Genomic DNA, 16,817 nt, shown 5'->3' with positions numbered 1-16,817 from the left:
TTTAAAGGAAAACTCACTGTTTTCCCTTTCCTCTACCAATTGTGGTTTTGCCTCAGGCTTTTTGTAGCTCTGCTTAAAAGCTAGAAGAATGTTTTGCAGTCCATTTCCAGCAAGTACTATGCTCATGATGAAATTCTGTGTGCTTGTCACTTCAGCTATTATTTCCTTGTGTGTGTGTGTGTATCTGTAAAAGTAAGTTGACCAGGCAACTTGGCTTTCAAGTCAAGGCACTGTGCGAGGGGAAGCAAAATAGACATTTAACTTGGCAAACTCTGCTCTTCTTTCAGTGTAGGATTTTTGTGAAAAAGCAAGCATAAGCCAGCCAAATTCATATACTAGGAAGATCTAAAACAGTGTTTCCTGACCTTTCCATTATTGTGTCTCACCCTGCCTAGTGCTAAACACAGCTATCACTGACTCCTTACAATTTCCCTGGAGCCAAAATAGGTCAGGCAAAGCTTGGACTCTGAGTTGCACAGGGATAATGGAAAAAAAACTGTTTTTTAAGGTTAGGAATGAGAAGAAAGGAAGCCAATGGCCTCATGTGTGGCCTCCCAACCATGTATTTCAGTCTGGCTTGCCCATTCAGTCAGTAGCGTGTCTTATCCACCCTCATCCTCTTCAAAAGCTTCTCCATATGCTCAGCATAAAAATGAACTTGCTTTATCAGATTCCAAAACTTCACCTTTTGTCCTCTCACCCTCTTTTTCACACTTTTATAAGTAACTGTTTGAATTAATCTGGGCCCCACCTGCATGAGTCCTCCCCTGAAACTACATTCCTGCCTGGCTCTTAACAACCTATGCTCAGAGCAATCTGTGCTTCCCCTTTCAAGAAGCACGTACTGCTATTTGAAGAACTCCTGCAGCTTCCTGTATCTCCTGTATCATTCTTTCAGTAGTACAAAGTGGAAAAAATCTATCCATTTGTCTAGTGATTAGTGAGGTTTCTCTTTTACTTTTAGCCTGTAATTGCACCAAAAAGGTTAATGTTCTACAAGGCCTATTTTAGAATAATCTCTGTCTTCTTCCTGACTTCTAAAATTGATTTAGATTGTATTGAAAAAAATGAAATTGTGAATTTAATGAGTGCAATTAGTCACATTTTCTTTCCTTGTTAAGCCTTTGAAATGAGCCAGCATTCTGAGATTAGCCTTTTGATAAATGTTCTTTCTGTCTCAGATTTGGATTTGCAGCTTACTCCTAGTGGAGAAGTCACAAAACAGATCGGAGAGGCCCTGCCTGTGTCATGCACGATTTCTTCTAGTAGAAATGCAACTGTGTTTTGGATAAAGGTCAGTAATTCATATACTTTATCTAAGTATTCATCTCTTCAGATTACTGCTGTTACTTCAGTGTTTTGGAAGAGGAAGCCATTTTCATTGGACTTGATGTAAAGGATATGTTAAAATGAGTGTTATTGCTAAAATAAGAGATACTGACTCAAGTTGATGATTAAAAATTAGTTACTGTAATTTTTGCATCGATTTTTCAAATGCAGAGAAATGATTTTGGATGCCTACTGTAACACTTACAAAGATCTAGGTTTTTTTAAATGGTCTATACAAGGCCCTTGAGAATCAATTTCTGCTTAGAAGGGTAGCCCCATTGGAGGAATTTGGATTTATTAATCACTCTCTCAGATACAGACTTCTGTTTTTGTCTTGCTTCCAGTAAACGTGATAAAAGGAAAGGCAGGCTGAGAGATTGGATGTTGGCAACTGGCTGTTTAGTGGCTGGTGAAAAAGATCACTTACCATAGATCGTGAGTTTAAATCAAACCTGTATTGATAGAAACCAAAAGAAGTGATATCTAATAGTTGTTTAGTAGCATATGTTGATCTCATAAGCCTGGTCCCTAGGGGAGAGTTGTTTTTTTCTATCACAGTTTGTACCACTAGTATTTTTGGCCATTGTACTAGAGAGGCCTGGAATAAACAGTTGATCCCATCTATGCCCCTTTTTTTGAAAGTGAAGTTGTTCCAGAAGAAGGGTCATGGCTTAAATAACCTTCAATGGTTTCTACTTTTCATGCTGTTATGTTGCTGTCAGCTGAAATGTAATTATTAATGGGGCAAGACTTTAGCATTAAGGGTCTAATACAATCTCCAGCAAAGCACATGAAGAATTCTGCTGAAACTCATCATACTTTAAATTTAGAGATAATGTTTTCTGAGTTAGAATTCATGGAGACTAACTCCTCGCTTTATCAGGACAATACCAGAATGCAAACAAGTCCATCATTTTCAAGTCTTCAGTATCAAGATGCTGGAAATTACATCTGTGAAACTACTCTACAGGAGGTCGAAGGGTTAAAGAAAAGCAAGACACTTAAACTTATTGTAGAAGGTAAGGGAGCAACATAGCTACGATTATTAATTGTCTTGTTCAGTGTTACATTAACAAAATGGTTAACTATAACATTGTTCTTTTAGGAAAACCTCAAATCAAAATGACAAAGAAAACCAACACAAATAAAATGTCTAAAACAATTGTCTGCCATGTGGAAGGTTTCCCCAAACCAGCAGTACAATGGACAGTTACTGGTAGTGGAAGCATCATAAATAAAGCAAGTATCTTTCCTATTAACCTATTCACAAAAAGATAGGTGCATAGGAGGTGTGACCTAAAGTCAAAGAAAATTTTCCAGGTAGTGAGATTAACGAAACTTAGTGTATTTCATTTATCTAAGAGAAGGCTGTGATCACTGTACCTACATGGATGATTTCTGATGAAAAAGGGCTTTTGAATGTAGCAGGTGAAGGCACAGAAGATCCACTGGCTACAAGCTGGAGCTGTAGGGGAAAAGAAAAGATTGGAAATTAAATGTACATTTTAAATGAGGGTACTTATCCATTTTATCTGGCTAATGTGGTGATTTTGCCATTGCATAAAGACTTACAAATAATGATGGAACTATACAACTTATTTTAGAAAACAGGTACTTGATATAGGCATTGACTGGGGGAAATGCTATGGACTGTGGTAAGTACAAGTCAGAAAATATGGTCAATATAGTCACTCTAGACCTTGCAATTTTCATCCTGATTTTTGTAATTGTTTTTCTATGGTTATACCCATTGTTTTTCATTGGTAAGAGAACCATAATGCAGTCATCCTTGGGGAGAAAAAAGGAATGCCCAAATGCAGCAGGAAAAATACCTGGAAAATAAGCAGTCTAAAGCATTTTCATATTGATTACCAAATCACATACGAAGCACTGCCACATTTTGCCTTAACAGAAGAAATAAATTAGGCATCTATACAAGCAATCAGAGACTGGAAGTGCAATGCATAGTCCTGTAGATTTCATTAATCCCATTAGGTTTTGCTTTAGCCCTGTGAAAATTATGTGTGGCTGTAGTGAGCAAGTATGCAAGGTCAAAATTTTTCCATTCACTGCAGCTATAGGGCAGGAATTGTCTTGAAGCTATATAAATAATTGACAGTATTTTTTCTGGAGATTGTATTAAACTAAGAACGATGTACAGCAAATTTAAGGAACAGCTCCATGTCACTATTACAGCCCATACTGCAGGTACTACTGAATACATACAGCCTGGCAAAACAATACTTAAAGTAGAAACAACTGAGGACTCTGAATGCCAGAAAGTGGAAAATTTACAGTGATTATTCTCATTATAAGGGCATAAATGAAAAATAGTGAGATTGAGAGAAGTGAAAACTTAGAAGCTTACTTCTGAATCTTTCCAGAAGAATTTTATCTCTTAGAATATTTTAAAAATAGTGCAAAGAAACAAAAGCAAATACTGAATGTGCTTAACTTTCTTAAAAAAAAAGCCTCTTTATCAATAGTCTTGCAGTACACAGTATACAAAATGCAGATATAACTGGATATCTTAGCCAAAGTATTTTCTTGTAAATACTCATGTCACCATTTAATAAAATCACACACACTTTCAATTGTATGTGTAGTGCTGCATGCAGTATTTTCCTTTACTTGATATTTTAAAAATGAGTTACTCTCTTTATTTTTTTAAAAAGTAAAATATTAGTTGATAGCAAATTCCTTCCAAACATCTCCAGTGTGTAATACAGGTAGTACATCTGTTGTTCTTTGCATTTTCAAGGATACTAATCCTTTTTCTTTTTTTCTTTTCTTTTTTTTTTTTTTAACCTTTTCAGACAGAGGAGACCAAATATGTTAATGGAAGATTTTCCAGTAAAATTGTAATTGCACCTGAAGAGAATGTGACTTTAACTTGCATTGCAGAAAATCAATTAGAAAGGACTGTAACCTCCCTGAATGTCTCTGCTAGTGAGTGTCTTCTAAAGATCATTTACTTAAAGTTGTAGTTTCAAATAAAGTATCCACCTTCATACCCATGTGAAGAGTAGGTCTGCATAGTACTGATGGTGTTAAGGTGTTCAATCTTTATGCTTGTAAAGTCAAGCGCTTTCTGCTTATAAAGTCAAGCAATTGGAAAACCAGCCTGGATTAGTAGTACATAGACTTTATTGGTCTGGACTGGATGAAGGGATTTAGTCGTCTTCACTGTGGCTAGCTGTCTCACATGCGCAGTACGTTATTTATAAGAATTGTTTTTCATTTCTTACTAAATGATCGTCATCTTGTAGTCTCCCAATTTCCAGTTTATCATCACTGGTATGACTTGATTCAGAACAGAATTCAGCCATGCTGAATTTTAATTAAATGTCTGTTTTCAGTGATGAAAGGTAGTGAGAAGCTACTGTTTGTGAAAGGGTAATATGGAAATGCATAGTCAGAAGTATTTATGAGATTAATATTAAAGTTTTTGAATAAAATTCTTCAATATGATATATTACAGCTATAAAGCAAAGATTCCTGCTTAAAGATGAGATTAATTACCTTGTTTTTTGGCAAACGTTGCATTAAGTTTCAGTATTTCTGTCACTGCTGTAAATAGACAACTATTTTGATAAATACTGCAGCATATGAAAAGAAGGTGACTTTCTGGTATCAACACTTTTTTTTTATTATTTCATTTTAACTTTTTTCATTTCAGTAAGTATTCCAGAATATGATGAGCCAGAGGATAGAAATGGTATGTATGTCTTTCCATCTCCCTAACCCTTTCTTTCGATTGCCTTAGTTCAAGACATATGTAGAGTCACTGAACAATTTACACAGTGCCTCACAGCTGGACTTGATTTAAAATAGCTAATGCAATGATTGGCTAAGAATGTGACAGATTTGAAGCTTTAAATATTTTTAAGAACCATGCTTATACTTTTTTCACTTTCTGACCCCCTTTCCTGTTTTGGAAGATGATTCTGTAGAAATTGTGTAATGCTTTACTTTATGCTCACCTCATTAACTTTTCTTCTTTGCTTCAGATGACAACAGAGAAAAGGTTAATGACCAAGCAAAGCTAATAGTGGGAATTGTAGTCGGTCTTCTGTTGGCTGCTCTGGTTGCAGGTGTTGTCTACTGGCTCTATGTGAAGAAATCAAAGTAAGAATTTATGGAAAATTTGATACTAAATTTTATAAAATAATCATAAAAGGAACATATATTACCTGTTTTACTTCCTGCAGCATTTCAGTAATCTGAGTGGGGAAAAGTTGTTACTGTCAATTAATTGAATATAGGAAGGAAACTTGCTACCTCTATGTGGCATGTCCTAATGTTTAACRTGACACATCTCTTGGAGGTGGGACTCCTAGACTTTTCATATCTCTTTCCCTGTCCAGTCACATATAATGAGGCTTTGTTTCCAGACAACCAAGTGTGTGCCAATTCCTGCATGTAAATATTATATCTGCTACTTAGCTGTGGGATAGCACCTCTGTGTGGTTTCATTGATGCTAGAAACTGTCTTCACTTACAAGTTTGGTAGTTCGTATGCTTTAAAAATGGAATAAATGCCAGAATAAGCCTAAATTGTCTCAGGGAGGAGAGAGATGCTTAATTCAGTTGTTCACATATGCTTTGAGATCTTTGAAGTAAAATTGGTAATGGTAAACCTTGTGTTGCTGAAAAACTAGAAGCCACCATCCAAATCAGTATGTTTTCGCCATCCTCAGCATAATATAGGATTTGYCAGTGAGACCTGCTTGCTTTCAAGTTTACTGTCACACATGCTCACTTCAGAAAATAAACTATATGATCTCAAAGAGAAACCATGTCTCTCCATCCTTTTAAAGGTGGCCATCACTGTATGCCTTTTGGCCTTATCCCCAGTGAGAACTTCAGGCAGGCTTGCTCTCTAAGGGTTCCTTAGAGCTACCTTTTAAAAGGGGGAGTAAGGCAGTTATGCATAATGTATACAAGTTAGTACATGCATACAAGCAATGTTAAACTTCAGTTGCCTTTTCATATGGTTTTTTAATTAAAATTTGTGATGAAWCTATATCTAAAATACACCACTAGAATACTTGTACTAGCAACAAATGTGTTTAATTGATGTGAAAGTACAACAAGGAATTCTCCATCTGCTTGTAGCAGAGAATGCTCATTTTTGGATATTGCATAAGGATTTTACTCCAGCCACAACTTCTTAGCAGATTTTGGAAGTTTTTCAAATAAAGAATTCCTATAAATGACCAAGTACAGAACCACATTCGGATATTATACGGGGAGAAAAAAAAAAAAGTTACTTTATGCAAAGCATATGATTCTTTTGTTAAAAATTGAAAAGTAGTAATAATGTTGAATTCCTCCTCCCACACTTTGTTACTCATAATAATGTCCAGAATCATTTTCTTTTGTCTCTCCTTTTTGAATATGAGAAAGTGGAATCATGAAACTGAGTGTTGTGGTGTTTTTTGGGTTTTTTTTTGTTTTTTTTGTTTTTTTTCCCCCCCAAGAGGTGGTTAGGGTAAAAGGAGGGCAGAGAAGGTAAAGTATCTTTTCATGTAGCGTTGGGAGAGCTGACAAGAAACTTGGAAACTTGTTGAGAGCAGCTTATAATTTAAGATAGCTTTTTCAGATTTAAAGATAGGATACAGCATATTCTAAAATGAACAACACTTCCTTTCCTCATGCTCAACTTCTTTTCTACAAGCTTACAGTAGAAATCAGAGCTAGGATTGATTACACAGTTTCACTGGGAACAAAATAAAAATCCTTTATAGTTAAATAATAGACTTCCTATTTGATACACTGTGGCTGGCCTCTAAAACACTTAATTGATGCATCGTGGCTGACAATCTCCTGTTCTCAGCATATATTTGAGTTGCTCTGCTATCCTCCCTACTTTCTGCATGCCATACTTGCAAGAACAAGCAGTGTGTCAGTACCTATTCTGACAAAGTTTTCAGCACAAATTATAGCCTAGAAATAAGTTGTCCTTGCAAAAAGCACCTTATACCTTCAGGCACAACCTGTGTCTAATCACAGCCCTCCATCTCCACACAGGCCAAGAGTTAGTAGTTATTTTTTAACCTACCCTTGAACAGTAACTCACCTAATCTCTATCCCCAAAGTGACGCCAAAGGAAAGTCTGAGAAGGCAGCAGCACAGAACTTTCCAAGTCTGCCGAGGCAAGAAAAAAGTTTTTTTTTTTCATTATTGGTGTTGTGGTTTGTATAATCTTCTATTGTCTTGTCATCCGCACTAAGTAGGAATTATACTTGTACCCTTGGAATATATTCACAATAACTCACTTGCATAGTTACTCACCGCCTCAGCTCCACTTGATGCAAAAGCTGATTATTGCCACATTCTTTTCACTGTGAGTATTATCCCATAAATCAGGGACTCATCTGTATTCCACATGCTGCAGCCAGCCCCCTCTTGAATAAAGAGTTGAAGCTACCTATGCCAGCATGCTATGTTTCTCCTTCATCTGAGCAGAAGGCCAAAGACGGAGGATTTCTTCTCTGTTTCCAAAAGGATAGTTTAAACTAATTTGCATTAAACAGTATATAATTTAGCATTGCAGGTTCTTACTTAAGTTTCTATGGCATACCTCAGCTGAGTGATTCTGGTACACTCCTCTTCAGTACATCCTTTATTTACAAAGTTTTCACTTCGCCAGAAACAGTTGAGAGTACTGAAAAAATTAAAGGTTTAGAAAGAAAATCATGTATCTCGTGCCCTATAGCCCTGTTCTCTAGATGTGTAAGTAAGTTTTGCATTAGGTGGGACCTTTGTCCCATTTTTGCAGGTTGGGTTTGGAGATGCACAAATCTCAAGCCACATGAGGCTAGATCAAGGTTAAGCTGATTTAAAATGGAGTGAAGGAAAATTCAGCTGGAAAAATTGAAGTTTTAGCAGCAGCAGTCTTAAGATTGTTCATGCTGAAGAGCACATCATACTGTCAAAATTCTTCCTAGGTCCCAGTAACCAAGAATGTTACTTGCTAGTAGTCTCATTGTAGCTGAAACTAGACACTTGAAGCATAGCAATTATGTTTTTCTGATACTTTATAGGAAATTAGCATATGAAACCAAATGTGGCAGGTCAAGTATGTAGGAAACTTGCTGTATGTTCTGTACAAAACCCAGTACTTGCATTGGTTCTCATGCAATTGCCATCTAGAGAGAAGACCAAGTTACAAACATATCTGAAAGTGTCGGTTAATGCCACAAATCTTGTATAAAAATGGCACAGACTTAATTCAAAAACAGTTAGTCCTTGATTACTGGAATATTTTTCTAATCTCTGTGCCCTTTTTCTGCTAATGATTTGAAAATGATTGGAAGAGGTGGAAGTCAAGATGGGGGAAATGGAAAGAGTTTGCAAATAATCCAGGTTTGGATGTATAAGACTCCTATAAAAGCTGACAAAACAGTTTAGCTGAGTGCCTAACATGCCTTTCAAAAGTAATGCAAACATTAATGAAATTCATGGCTCTTGCTTCAGCACCCAGAACTATACATAAGTGTATTTTCTTACCTGTCATTATTACAAGCTCAGGTAACAAGGACAAAGAGCACTACAAATTCTCTTCTGTAAACAGAACTGAGGGTGAGACCTGTGAGATTAAAAGAAATCAGGAATTAAATCACAAAGACAATTTTTAAGTGAACTATATGCAGTCTGTCTTTAATCTAAAGAAGGCAAAACAATAGGGATACAAAATGTTCTTTATTAACAGTAACATTTTGAACAATATCTAAAATGCATGAAAATAACCGCCCCTCAACACACACACATGCGTGCACACACACACACACACACACACACACACACACACACACTTCAAAGGAAATAAATTAAAAACTTCCTTTTAGTACTACTTACAGAGAGATTTTGATTACAATTCCCTGAGGATAGTTTTTTCCTGAAGAGCAAGCATAGGGAAACGTAAAATATCAGCCATAATTATAGCAAGAGCTCAGAATGATCTGTGTTTTACAAATGAATTAAAAAGAACAGTTGAGAGACGTAATAAATAAACCTATATTGATATAACCAAATTCTCACTCTTCACAAAACTATGGCCAAAGCATGCTAAGGGGTGGGCTTTGTTTCTTGAAGTATAGGTAATTTTAATGGGTGTGAGATAACTTGGCCAAACTAGGTTGTTCTGCCCTTTTCAGAAAATCCTCTGGAATATTTAAGTGTATTCACGCTGAATTGCCCAACTGAACAGATACCATCAGGAAGTCTCTCTTGAGTTGCAAATGCAGCAAGTCTACAGTAGTGAGTGCACTAACCAAAAAGTGGGGAAAGACCATTGTCAAAGGTTAAGCTGCTTAAGGACCATTTTCAGTGCCTCAAAGACACCTGAAGTGATAGAAACAATGTTTTGAGCCATTCCTGTGTTACAAACCCAGGCCACATCTACTGAGCTCTGAGGACTGGTGCTATGCCAGGGTTGCCTGTGCCTCTTGCTGGTGCAGCACTGCCTGTGGCTCACACTGCTGCAGCTCTCAGTGGAAAGAACTCGTCTGTCTCTTAATAATGCCRTTTAGCTAGCACAAAAAAGGGCAGGAGTGTTGCTTGGGCTGAGGTGGTGAGTCTGCCTAGGTATCAGTAATGGGGGAACAAAATAAAAAAAGGTCAGCCAGATCACTAAACCAGCAGAATTAAACTGCTGCATCTCAGTCTCAGGCACTGAGGATCTACAGCTGTCTGATTTTTGGACATGCAAAGCTTCTGTGGCACTCATTTCACGCAAGTGGCATATACCAGCCTCCATAAGAGTTCTGAATATCCTATCCTCTCTCCTTCCAAGTCAGAGCACTGCCTTTTAAATCTCCATTTTTATCCATTTTGGTTTAAGGAAAATATAGGTAATACTTAGTGAGGGGAATACCAGTTTCATTGAAGGAAGAACTAAAATAGTTTAAAAATAAAACCTGATATGATTACAAGACCTCCCCTTTTTAATCATTGAACAATTTTAACTTAATCAAAAAACAGTAATGCTAGTTACAATTCCTTCAGTTATTAAATATCAGCTCACRTAAGATTCAGTTTACTTCAGTCACTGTAAAACTCCTGCTATAAGAGGTAAAAAAGTAAAGGGGTCATACTGAGCCATACCAATAGTCTAGCCCACTCCCTTCTCTCCAGGGGCCGACATAAGTGGATACATAAGGCAGTGTAAGAATAGGGCAGGCACATATGACACAGCTTTCTAACCTCCAGCTTATTGCAACTCAGGGAATTTCCCGAGTCCAGATCCTTTGAGAATATCATCTCTTTCCCTGCTGTCTCCAATTTTGTAAGGCTTGTTTATAGAAGAGACTCGTCATTCAAATGGCAGGCCAAATTCTTTGCACTATCTATCTAAAGCAAACACATTTGGTTTTTAATTTTTAATGTTTGTTTTTTTAAAACTAGGAATTAAAGAACTTTGTAAAAGGTTATTTAGGATCACAGAAGAAACTCAGGCTCCACCAAAGCACTGGATTTTCTTCTTTGTTGTATCTTGCATCCTTTTCTTCTGTGCAGATTCAGTCTTTCAGGTTTTGAGATAGCAGAAGAAAGTAGAAAGTTACTGCACAATAGAAATTTACCACTGTAGGACAAGTTACTTTGTGACCTAATTGCAGTATTTTTAAAATTACTTTTGTCAGATAAGCAGAAGCTTGGGTCTTTGTAGTAACTGGGTTTTCAACAGAATTGGTTCTTCACAGAAGCCTTCTTATCAGCTACACAAGTGTAACGGAGGCAGTCTAGAAACAGCAGGGAAAGTCATATGCAACTTTGAAGCATTAAAACATCGAACCACTTAGGAAGTAACCTGCTCTAAAACCAGAATGTTTTTTAACGTGGTCTTGCTCTGTATAGTCCATGGTCTCTCAGTCCCAGAACGCCATGCTCTCCTCGCACGCCCTGTCACACGCTGCTGCCCATGCTGGAGAGCTGGCACTGCAGTAGCACCCCCAGCACTGTTGAGAATGAGGTGCATTTGCATCCACTCAAGCTGCTCCGAGTTGAGGACTGAACTGTACTCTCTTAACAGTACTTTTCAAGGCTACTTGAACTCAGGCCACACATAGTGCTTTTAGCCACTGCTTAGCAGCCTTTGCTCAGATGGAGGACGCACAGAGAAACACTCCACTAGCAGAAATTCAAATCAGTGGTTTTGTACATACCTGCATGGTGTCAGTGTGACATGTCACACGATCTTGCTAACCTGTGTCTTCATTGTATTTTGCAAGTCAGTGTCACTATGGACCTTTACCCTGAAGCAAGGGTGAGCATATGCATTAATCGGTCACAACAGACATTACTGTTTCTGTAGGGGAAGCAAATTATATACAGAGAAAATGCATATAGGATAAGCTGCTTTGACACAAGGGATTTACTTTGTCCCACTCAAACACATTTGTTCATTTACATTTTAAAAATTGTGGCCTTTAAAATGTTATCACCACGCTGCAGGAATCTTTCACCTTGGCAGACAGTGAGTCTTCTCACACATTAAAGGAACAGCTTATTGGTTTTATTGTGCTAAGCTAAACTAAGCGCTTAACTCATTAATTCATCTCCACTATTCGTATTAAAGACAACCTGCTATTTTGAATAAGGCATACTTCTTTTCTCCCCCTCAGACATTTACACAATTTCTTCTTTACCCAAAGATTGTCAGTCATAGTAGCACAGATCTAGAAGACAGTGTTTTTTTCAGTGTTGCCTGAATTTTCATTAATTTCTTCACAGTTAAAAGAGCTTCTCTTTGGCACGGGCTCTGAAAGTCAGTTACTACAAGTACACAAAAGATCGCTGTGTTGATAAAGATCTCTTAGCCACATTTCTACATTTTAGTATGCCTTAAAGCAAACTCTTGTTTATTGAAACAAGCTACACAATTAATTTGTCAAGAAACATGGATCTGCACAACTGGTTTAACCTTACTAAATGTTCGCTACCAGCTAGGTCAGAATAATTTTGAATTCTTCAGTAAGGCAAATGATGCATATACACAGGCCTGCTGCAATACTTCTTGCAGTACTAACTSCAGTGGGGAAATTGGTGCTTTTGGTCTATTTACAGACATATGCAAGCCTATTGCTCTGCTCAGAAGAGAAATGTAACAATTTTCTGTTTTACTGAGAGGGGAAGAGACACTGTCATTAATGTGAATATAGAACAAAATGCTGTAGACATGCAAAAATGACCTTAACTTTTCATTATAGGACAGCATCAAAACATGTAGACAAAGATCTTGGAAATATAGAAGAAAATAAAAAACTAGAAGAAAACAATCATAAATCTGAAGCTTAAGAGAGAAAATGTGTCAGTCATCATTCCAGGTAGGTGTCGCATACTGCAGCATTTAACATCTGTTTGTCAACCATTTCTCTCTGTGGAAGAGAACTGGATCTGGTTTTCTCTGTCCTGTTCTGTCCATGCACTCTGCCCTGCAAAAGGACATTTCAGGGAGTAAAAGAGCCACACTCCTCAAGCAAGATGATGCCAGATTCGCCGCATGCCTTCCCAGCACCGGAGTCCTACCTGGTTGCCACCTAGTCCAGCAATCACAGCAGTAGCTTGGAGTCTGTTACTTCCTCCAGAGTGCTGGGCAATGGGGCGGATTTTGAGTCTTCTAGTATTAGGACAGGCAGACTAAAGTCCCTGGCCAGCTAAGAATTTATATCAGCCTATGGACATATTAAAGAAGCCTGACATTTAGATATAAGTTAGTATTTGGCTTTCTTTTAATTCAAGCACTCATGAAAATGAAAATACCAACTTGTATATTATACCTTTTGTAGTATGCGTGTGTGCATGTGTGTAAAAAGTATGCTTAGGTATTGTTTAGAAGCTCTTAAGGTATGACTTCAAATTGTTCACAAGAGCCTCCCTTATTGAAAACAATAGTTTCTAAGTCTTTGGCCAGCTTTATTCATCATCACTGCAAGAGGCATGAAACTTTTCTTAGAACAAAACTTTTCTTTTATTCAAGATTTCAAATGCTGATAGTATTATCCATTTTATCCTGGAAATAGACATTGTATATTAAGTTAGCAACAATGCAGCAGGTGTGAAAATCTCCCAAACTGGGATCTGTATAAATTAAACTCGACAGGCAGACCCAGAAGTTCCCTATGGGACAGAGGGGCACTACGAAACGCCAACAGCACCACCCAGTGTTTGCAGATCTCTACGCCACTGCTGCATCTCTCCCCTTCGTAACCAAAGGAGGGCCTTACACCCTCCTTCTGAACAGTGGAGCCCATTTGAAACTAGCACTGTGGTAGCACAAGACTGTGGAATCCAGTTAACAACCCACAGTGAGCTTTCTTGAGTTAAACTTTTTTTTTTTTTAATTAAAGGACTGGTTAGTGTTCTGCAGTACTGCGTTGAGAGTTCCTCAACAGGAAAACCATAAATGATCCTGATTTTCAGTGTCCCATTAATAACTAATGATCTTAAGCTAATAGCATTGGATACCTACTTTGGGTCTCAAAGTTTCCAAGTATATAGTGGAATAAACACAGGTTTCATATTTCAATTAAAATGTTTCAAATTTAAATAAAACACCTGACAGCACTGCTTGTTGATAATTTAAACATGTAAATATTGTCTGTAGTTTTAAACTACAAATGGTTATTTTTACACTAATTATTCAGAACTCACTAGGTAGAATGATTACTTACTATGTAAAGAGATGTAACATTGCTGTATGGACTTTGCTAACAAAAGTTTTGCTAGTTGGAGAGAGGAAATTGGGAGACCAAAATTATGCCCTGTGAATAATGTAAAGCRGGACATAGGTGAATTTTGAAAAAGTTGCAATGCACAAATCCAGGGTTTTCACTGCAGTTCTATGGGAAATTTCTGTACTATCTTTGGTAGGGGCTCTTTTGTATCTTTTTTTCCTGGACCTCATACCTTCTACAACATCGCAGTACTGAGGTGAAATTAACTTGAGGGTATTTATTGAACATATTTATTGAACATAGCAGTTCAAATAGCATCCTCGGCCTTCAGCACAGTCCTTTGTTAGAAATTTTTGATTTTTTTCAGCTCAGTAGTTCTACATAAATGAAAGGTTATCCATAAATGCATTACTTACCTGATGAACTTCCTTGATTTACCAGTAACAATGTTGCAGCAGCTATTCTCATCATGTAAGACAGTGTTCTCATCATTAAATGGCAGATGAAAATACTATTAATGTGGCTGTTTATTTAGGGATTAGATAGTTAGCAGTTATGTTAGTTAACATTTAAAACTAAAGATGATTAACTGGCTTTATCTTTCATATTTTCAGAGAATACGTATAGACCAATTGAAGCATGAACGTGGATTGTATTTAAACCTATACAAAGAAGTGACAGCTATTCATGGTTCAAGTATTAAACAGACCATACTATCAAGTTTTCAAAGGATTTTAGACACAATTATCTCAAGTTAAAAAAAATACAACTAATTTTGGCAACAGCCATGATAATAGGTCACCATGTTGTGTTCTGTTTGAAATATTTTTTTGTAAATGTCTGCACTGAAGATTTCTTTTTGTTTGCCTTTATGTAAATTTTTTACGTAGCTATTTTTATACACTGTAAGGCTTTGTTCTGGGAGTTGCTGTTAATCTGATGTATAGTGTAATGTTTTTATTTCAATTGTTTTTATGACACCCTTTGAGCAGGTACATGTCTAATTCTGATTGTTATCAGTGAAGCCTCTGCTTTGTAGCAAGTACCTAAAGTGTAAGATTGTCTTAAAGGAAAATATCAAGCTCTTTTCTTATTCTTTGAAATCTCAGTAAAGAGAAAGGGTGACAGCTGTGACAAAAATAAATTGTTAATGAAAGTGAAAATTAAAAAAAAAAAAAAAAACAAGCAAGGCTTAACAGCCAGAAAGGGAATAAAGAGTTTCCGCAGAGAAGGCTGGGTATTGAACGAGGAATGTAACGAAAAATTCCTAGCCTACATACAGATGGTGGCTAATAATCCTTTTCTTCTAGAGGAAGACACACATTTTATTGATATGTTATCAGTTCTCTTTTGTGTTAGAATTAAGATAAGAAACTGGAATTCTGGATTGGTTTTGATTCCTTTGTTATCTGCTGCCTTAAAGTACTGTACCTTCTCTTCCTTTCAAAAAGATATCAGTCAGAATTGGAGACCTTTTAAAAAAAGTGGTCATATCAAAGCTGCATTTTTTTCCCCAGAAATAGAATATATATATTTTTTGTGTGTTTTTGTTAACTACGCTACAGATACTGAATGCACCTTGAGATAATTTTAGTGTTTTTAACTGGTACCTAATTTATCAAACAGTACATATAATTGTAACTATGAAATGTCTATGTATCTTTAGTTACATTCAAGTTTGTAACTTTATAAACATGTTTTATGCTTGAGGAAATTTTTAGAATGGTACTGATAAGAAAACATTTTAGGGTAAATGGCCGATAGAAAATCGTACTTGGGAGGGAAAAGTTTCATGTTACACAGAAGGTTAGTTTCTGGAAGAAAGTAGCAAGCAGTTTTGATGGAGAGAAACAGTAGAGTAAGCAGAACATCAGGTTTCCATTTACAGATATCCAGGGAAAAAGTAAGTTTTTATAGACTGGTAGACAGAAATAAATAAATAAATAAAAGACAAAGATGATGGACGTTAGGAAATGTATTTTGCCACTTTTGCATTATTTAGGGAGAAGAAAACACTGTTACTTGTAAATTTGTAAAATGTTAAATGTCTGGGCAGTAGTGACTGATGTCTTAATAAAAGCTTCCTGTAGTGCATTGGCATGGATTAAATACATAAGATGTCCTATAAACTCTATGCTGTATAAAATATTAGAGGGGAAATCCTGTTATATTGCCTCTAAACTTTGATTTGTTACTGTTTTATTTGGCATAAAAATTATAATCTTGGCCAATATTTAAACCAAAGTAAAATGGGGGAAAAAACCAAAGTAATTTGTTTTGCATGGCTAAGCCATTATGTTATCTCTGTAAATATTGTGATTTTTTTTAGAATTTTGTTAAAAAAATTCTAAAATTTTTAAACACCTGTTTTTCCAAAATAAAACGTGAACACACAAAAGTTACTTTATATACAAATATATCTTTCTTTTGGTGCGAGAACACTGCCAAGTGATACACATTTTTAAAAAATGCAGTGGGAATTACTCTAAAAAGGAAAAGTTGTGGTAGAATTGGTAGAATGCTGTGATGGAGTATACGAAAATCAACTGTCTTTGTTTATAACACTACAAACAATTCTCAAATACAGAGAAGAAACTTCCAATGATCATAAGGAAAAGCATAGGAAAGGGTTGAAAATTTATGTACCACTGTCTGGGGAATGTGGGGGGAGAGGAGAAGAAGAAAATTCCTTCAACTTCCACAACTATGAAAAAGGAATAAAACCACCTCACCTTAATGGGATTCTACTAGATGTCCCATGCACTTTAAATTGTCAGTCCTAGGAGCCAGGTTTTTCACTGCTCAAAG

General features: G+C 36.5%; 1 protein-coding gene across 4 annotated transcripts in view; it reads left to right on the top strand.

The window, feature by feature from the left end:
• ALCAM (activated leukocyte cell adhesion molecule) overlaps window positions 1-16,218 on the top strand; it is a 122,712-nt gene extending 106,494 nt beyond the window's left edge. For all 4 annotated transcript variants that reach the window (XM_026063840.1, XM_026063837.1, XM_026063839.1 and 1 more), the window contains exons 9-16: window positions 1,182-1,294; window positions 2,213-2,348; window positions 2,435-2,568; window positions 4,146-4,278; window positions 5,009-5,047; window positions 5,340-5,457; window positions 12,543-12,659; window positions 14,624-16,218. In XM_026063840.1, the coding sequence (XP_025919625.1) occupies window positions 1,182-1,294; window positions 2,213-2,348; window positions 2,435-2,568; window positions 4,146-4,278; window positions 5,009-5,047; window positions 5,340-5,457; window positions 12,543-12,630 (761 nt within the window). In that variant the 3' untranslated portion in view covers window positions 12,631-12,659; window positions 14,624-16,218. The remainder of the gene's footprint in view (window positions 1-1,181; window positions 1,295-2,212; window positions 2,349-2,434; window positions 2,569-4,145; window positions 4,279-5,008; window positions 5,048-5,339; window positions 5,458-12,542; window positions 12,660-14,623) is intronic.
• Window positions 16,219-16,817: the final 599 nt, after the last annotated feature.

The sequence above is a fragment of the Apteryx rowi genome, unplaced genomic scaffold (assembly GCF_003343035.1).
Source record: "Apteryx rowi isolate R43461 unplaced genomic scaffold, aptRow1 scaffold_201, whole genome shotgun sequence".
Classification (NCBI taxonomy): domain Eukaryota; kingdom Metazoa; phylum Chordata; class Aves; order Apterygiformes; family Apterygidae; genus Apteryx; species Apteryx rowi.
Note: the sequence above shows the minus strand (reverse complement) of the source record. Positions and strands in the feature narration are given on the sequence as shown.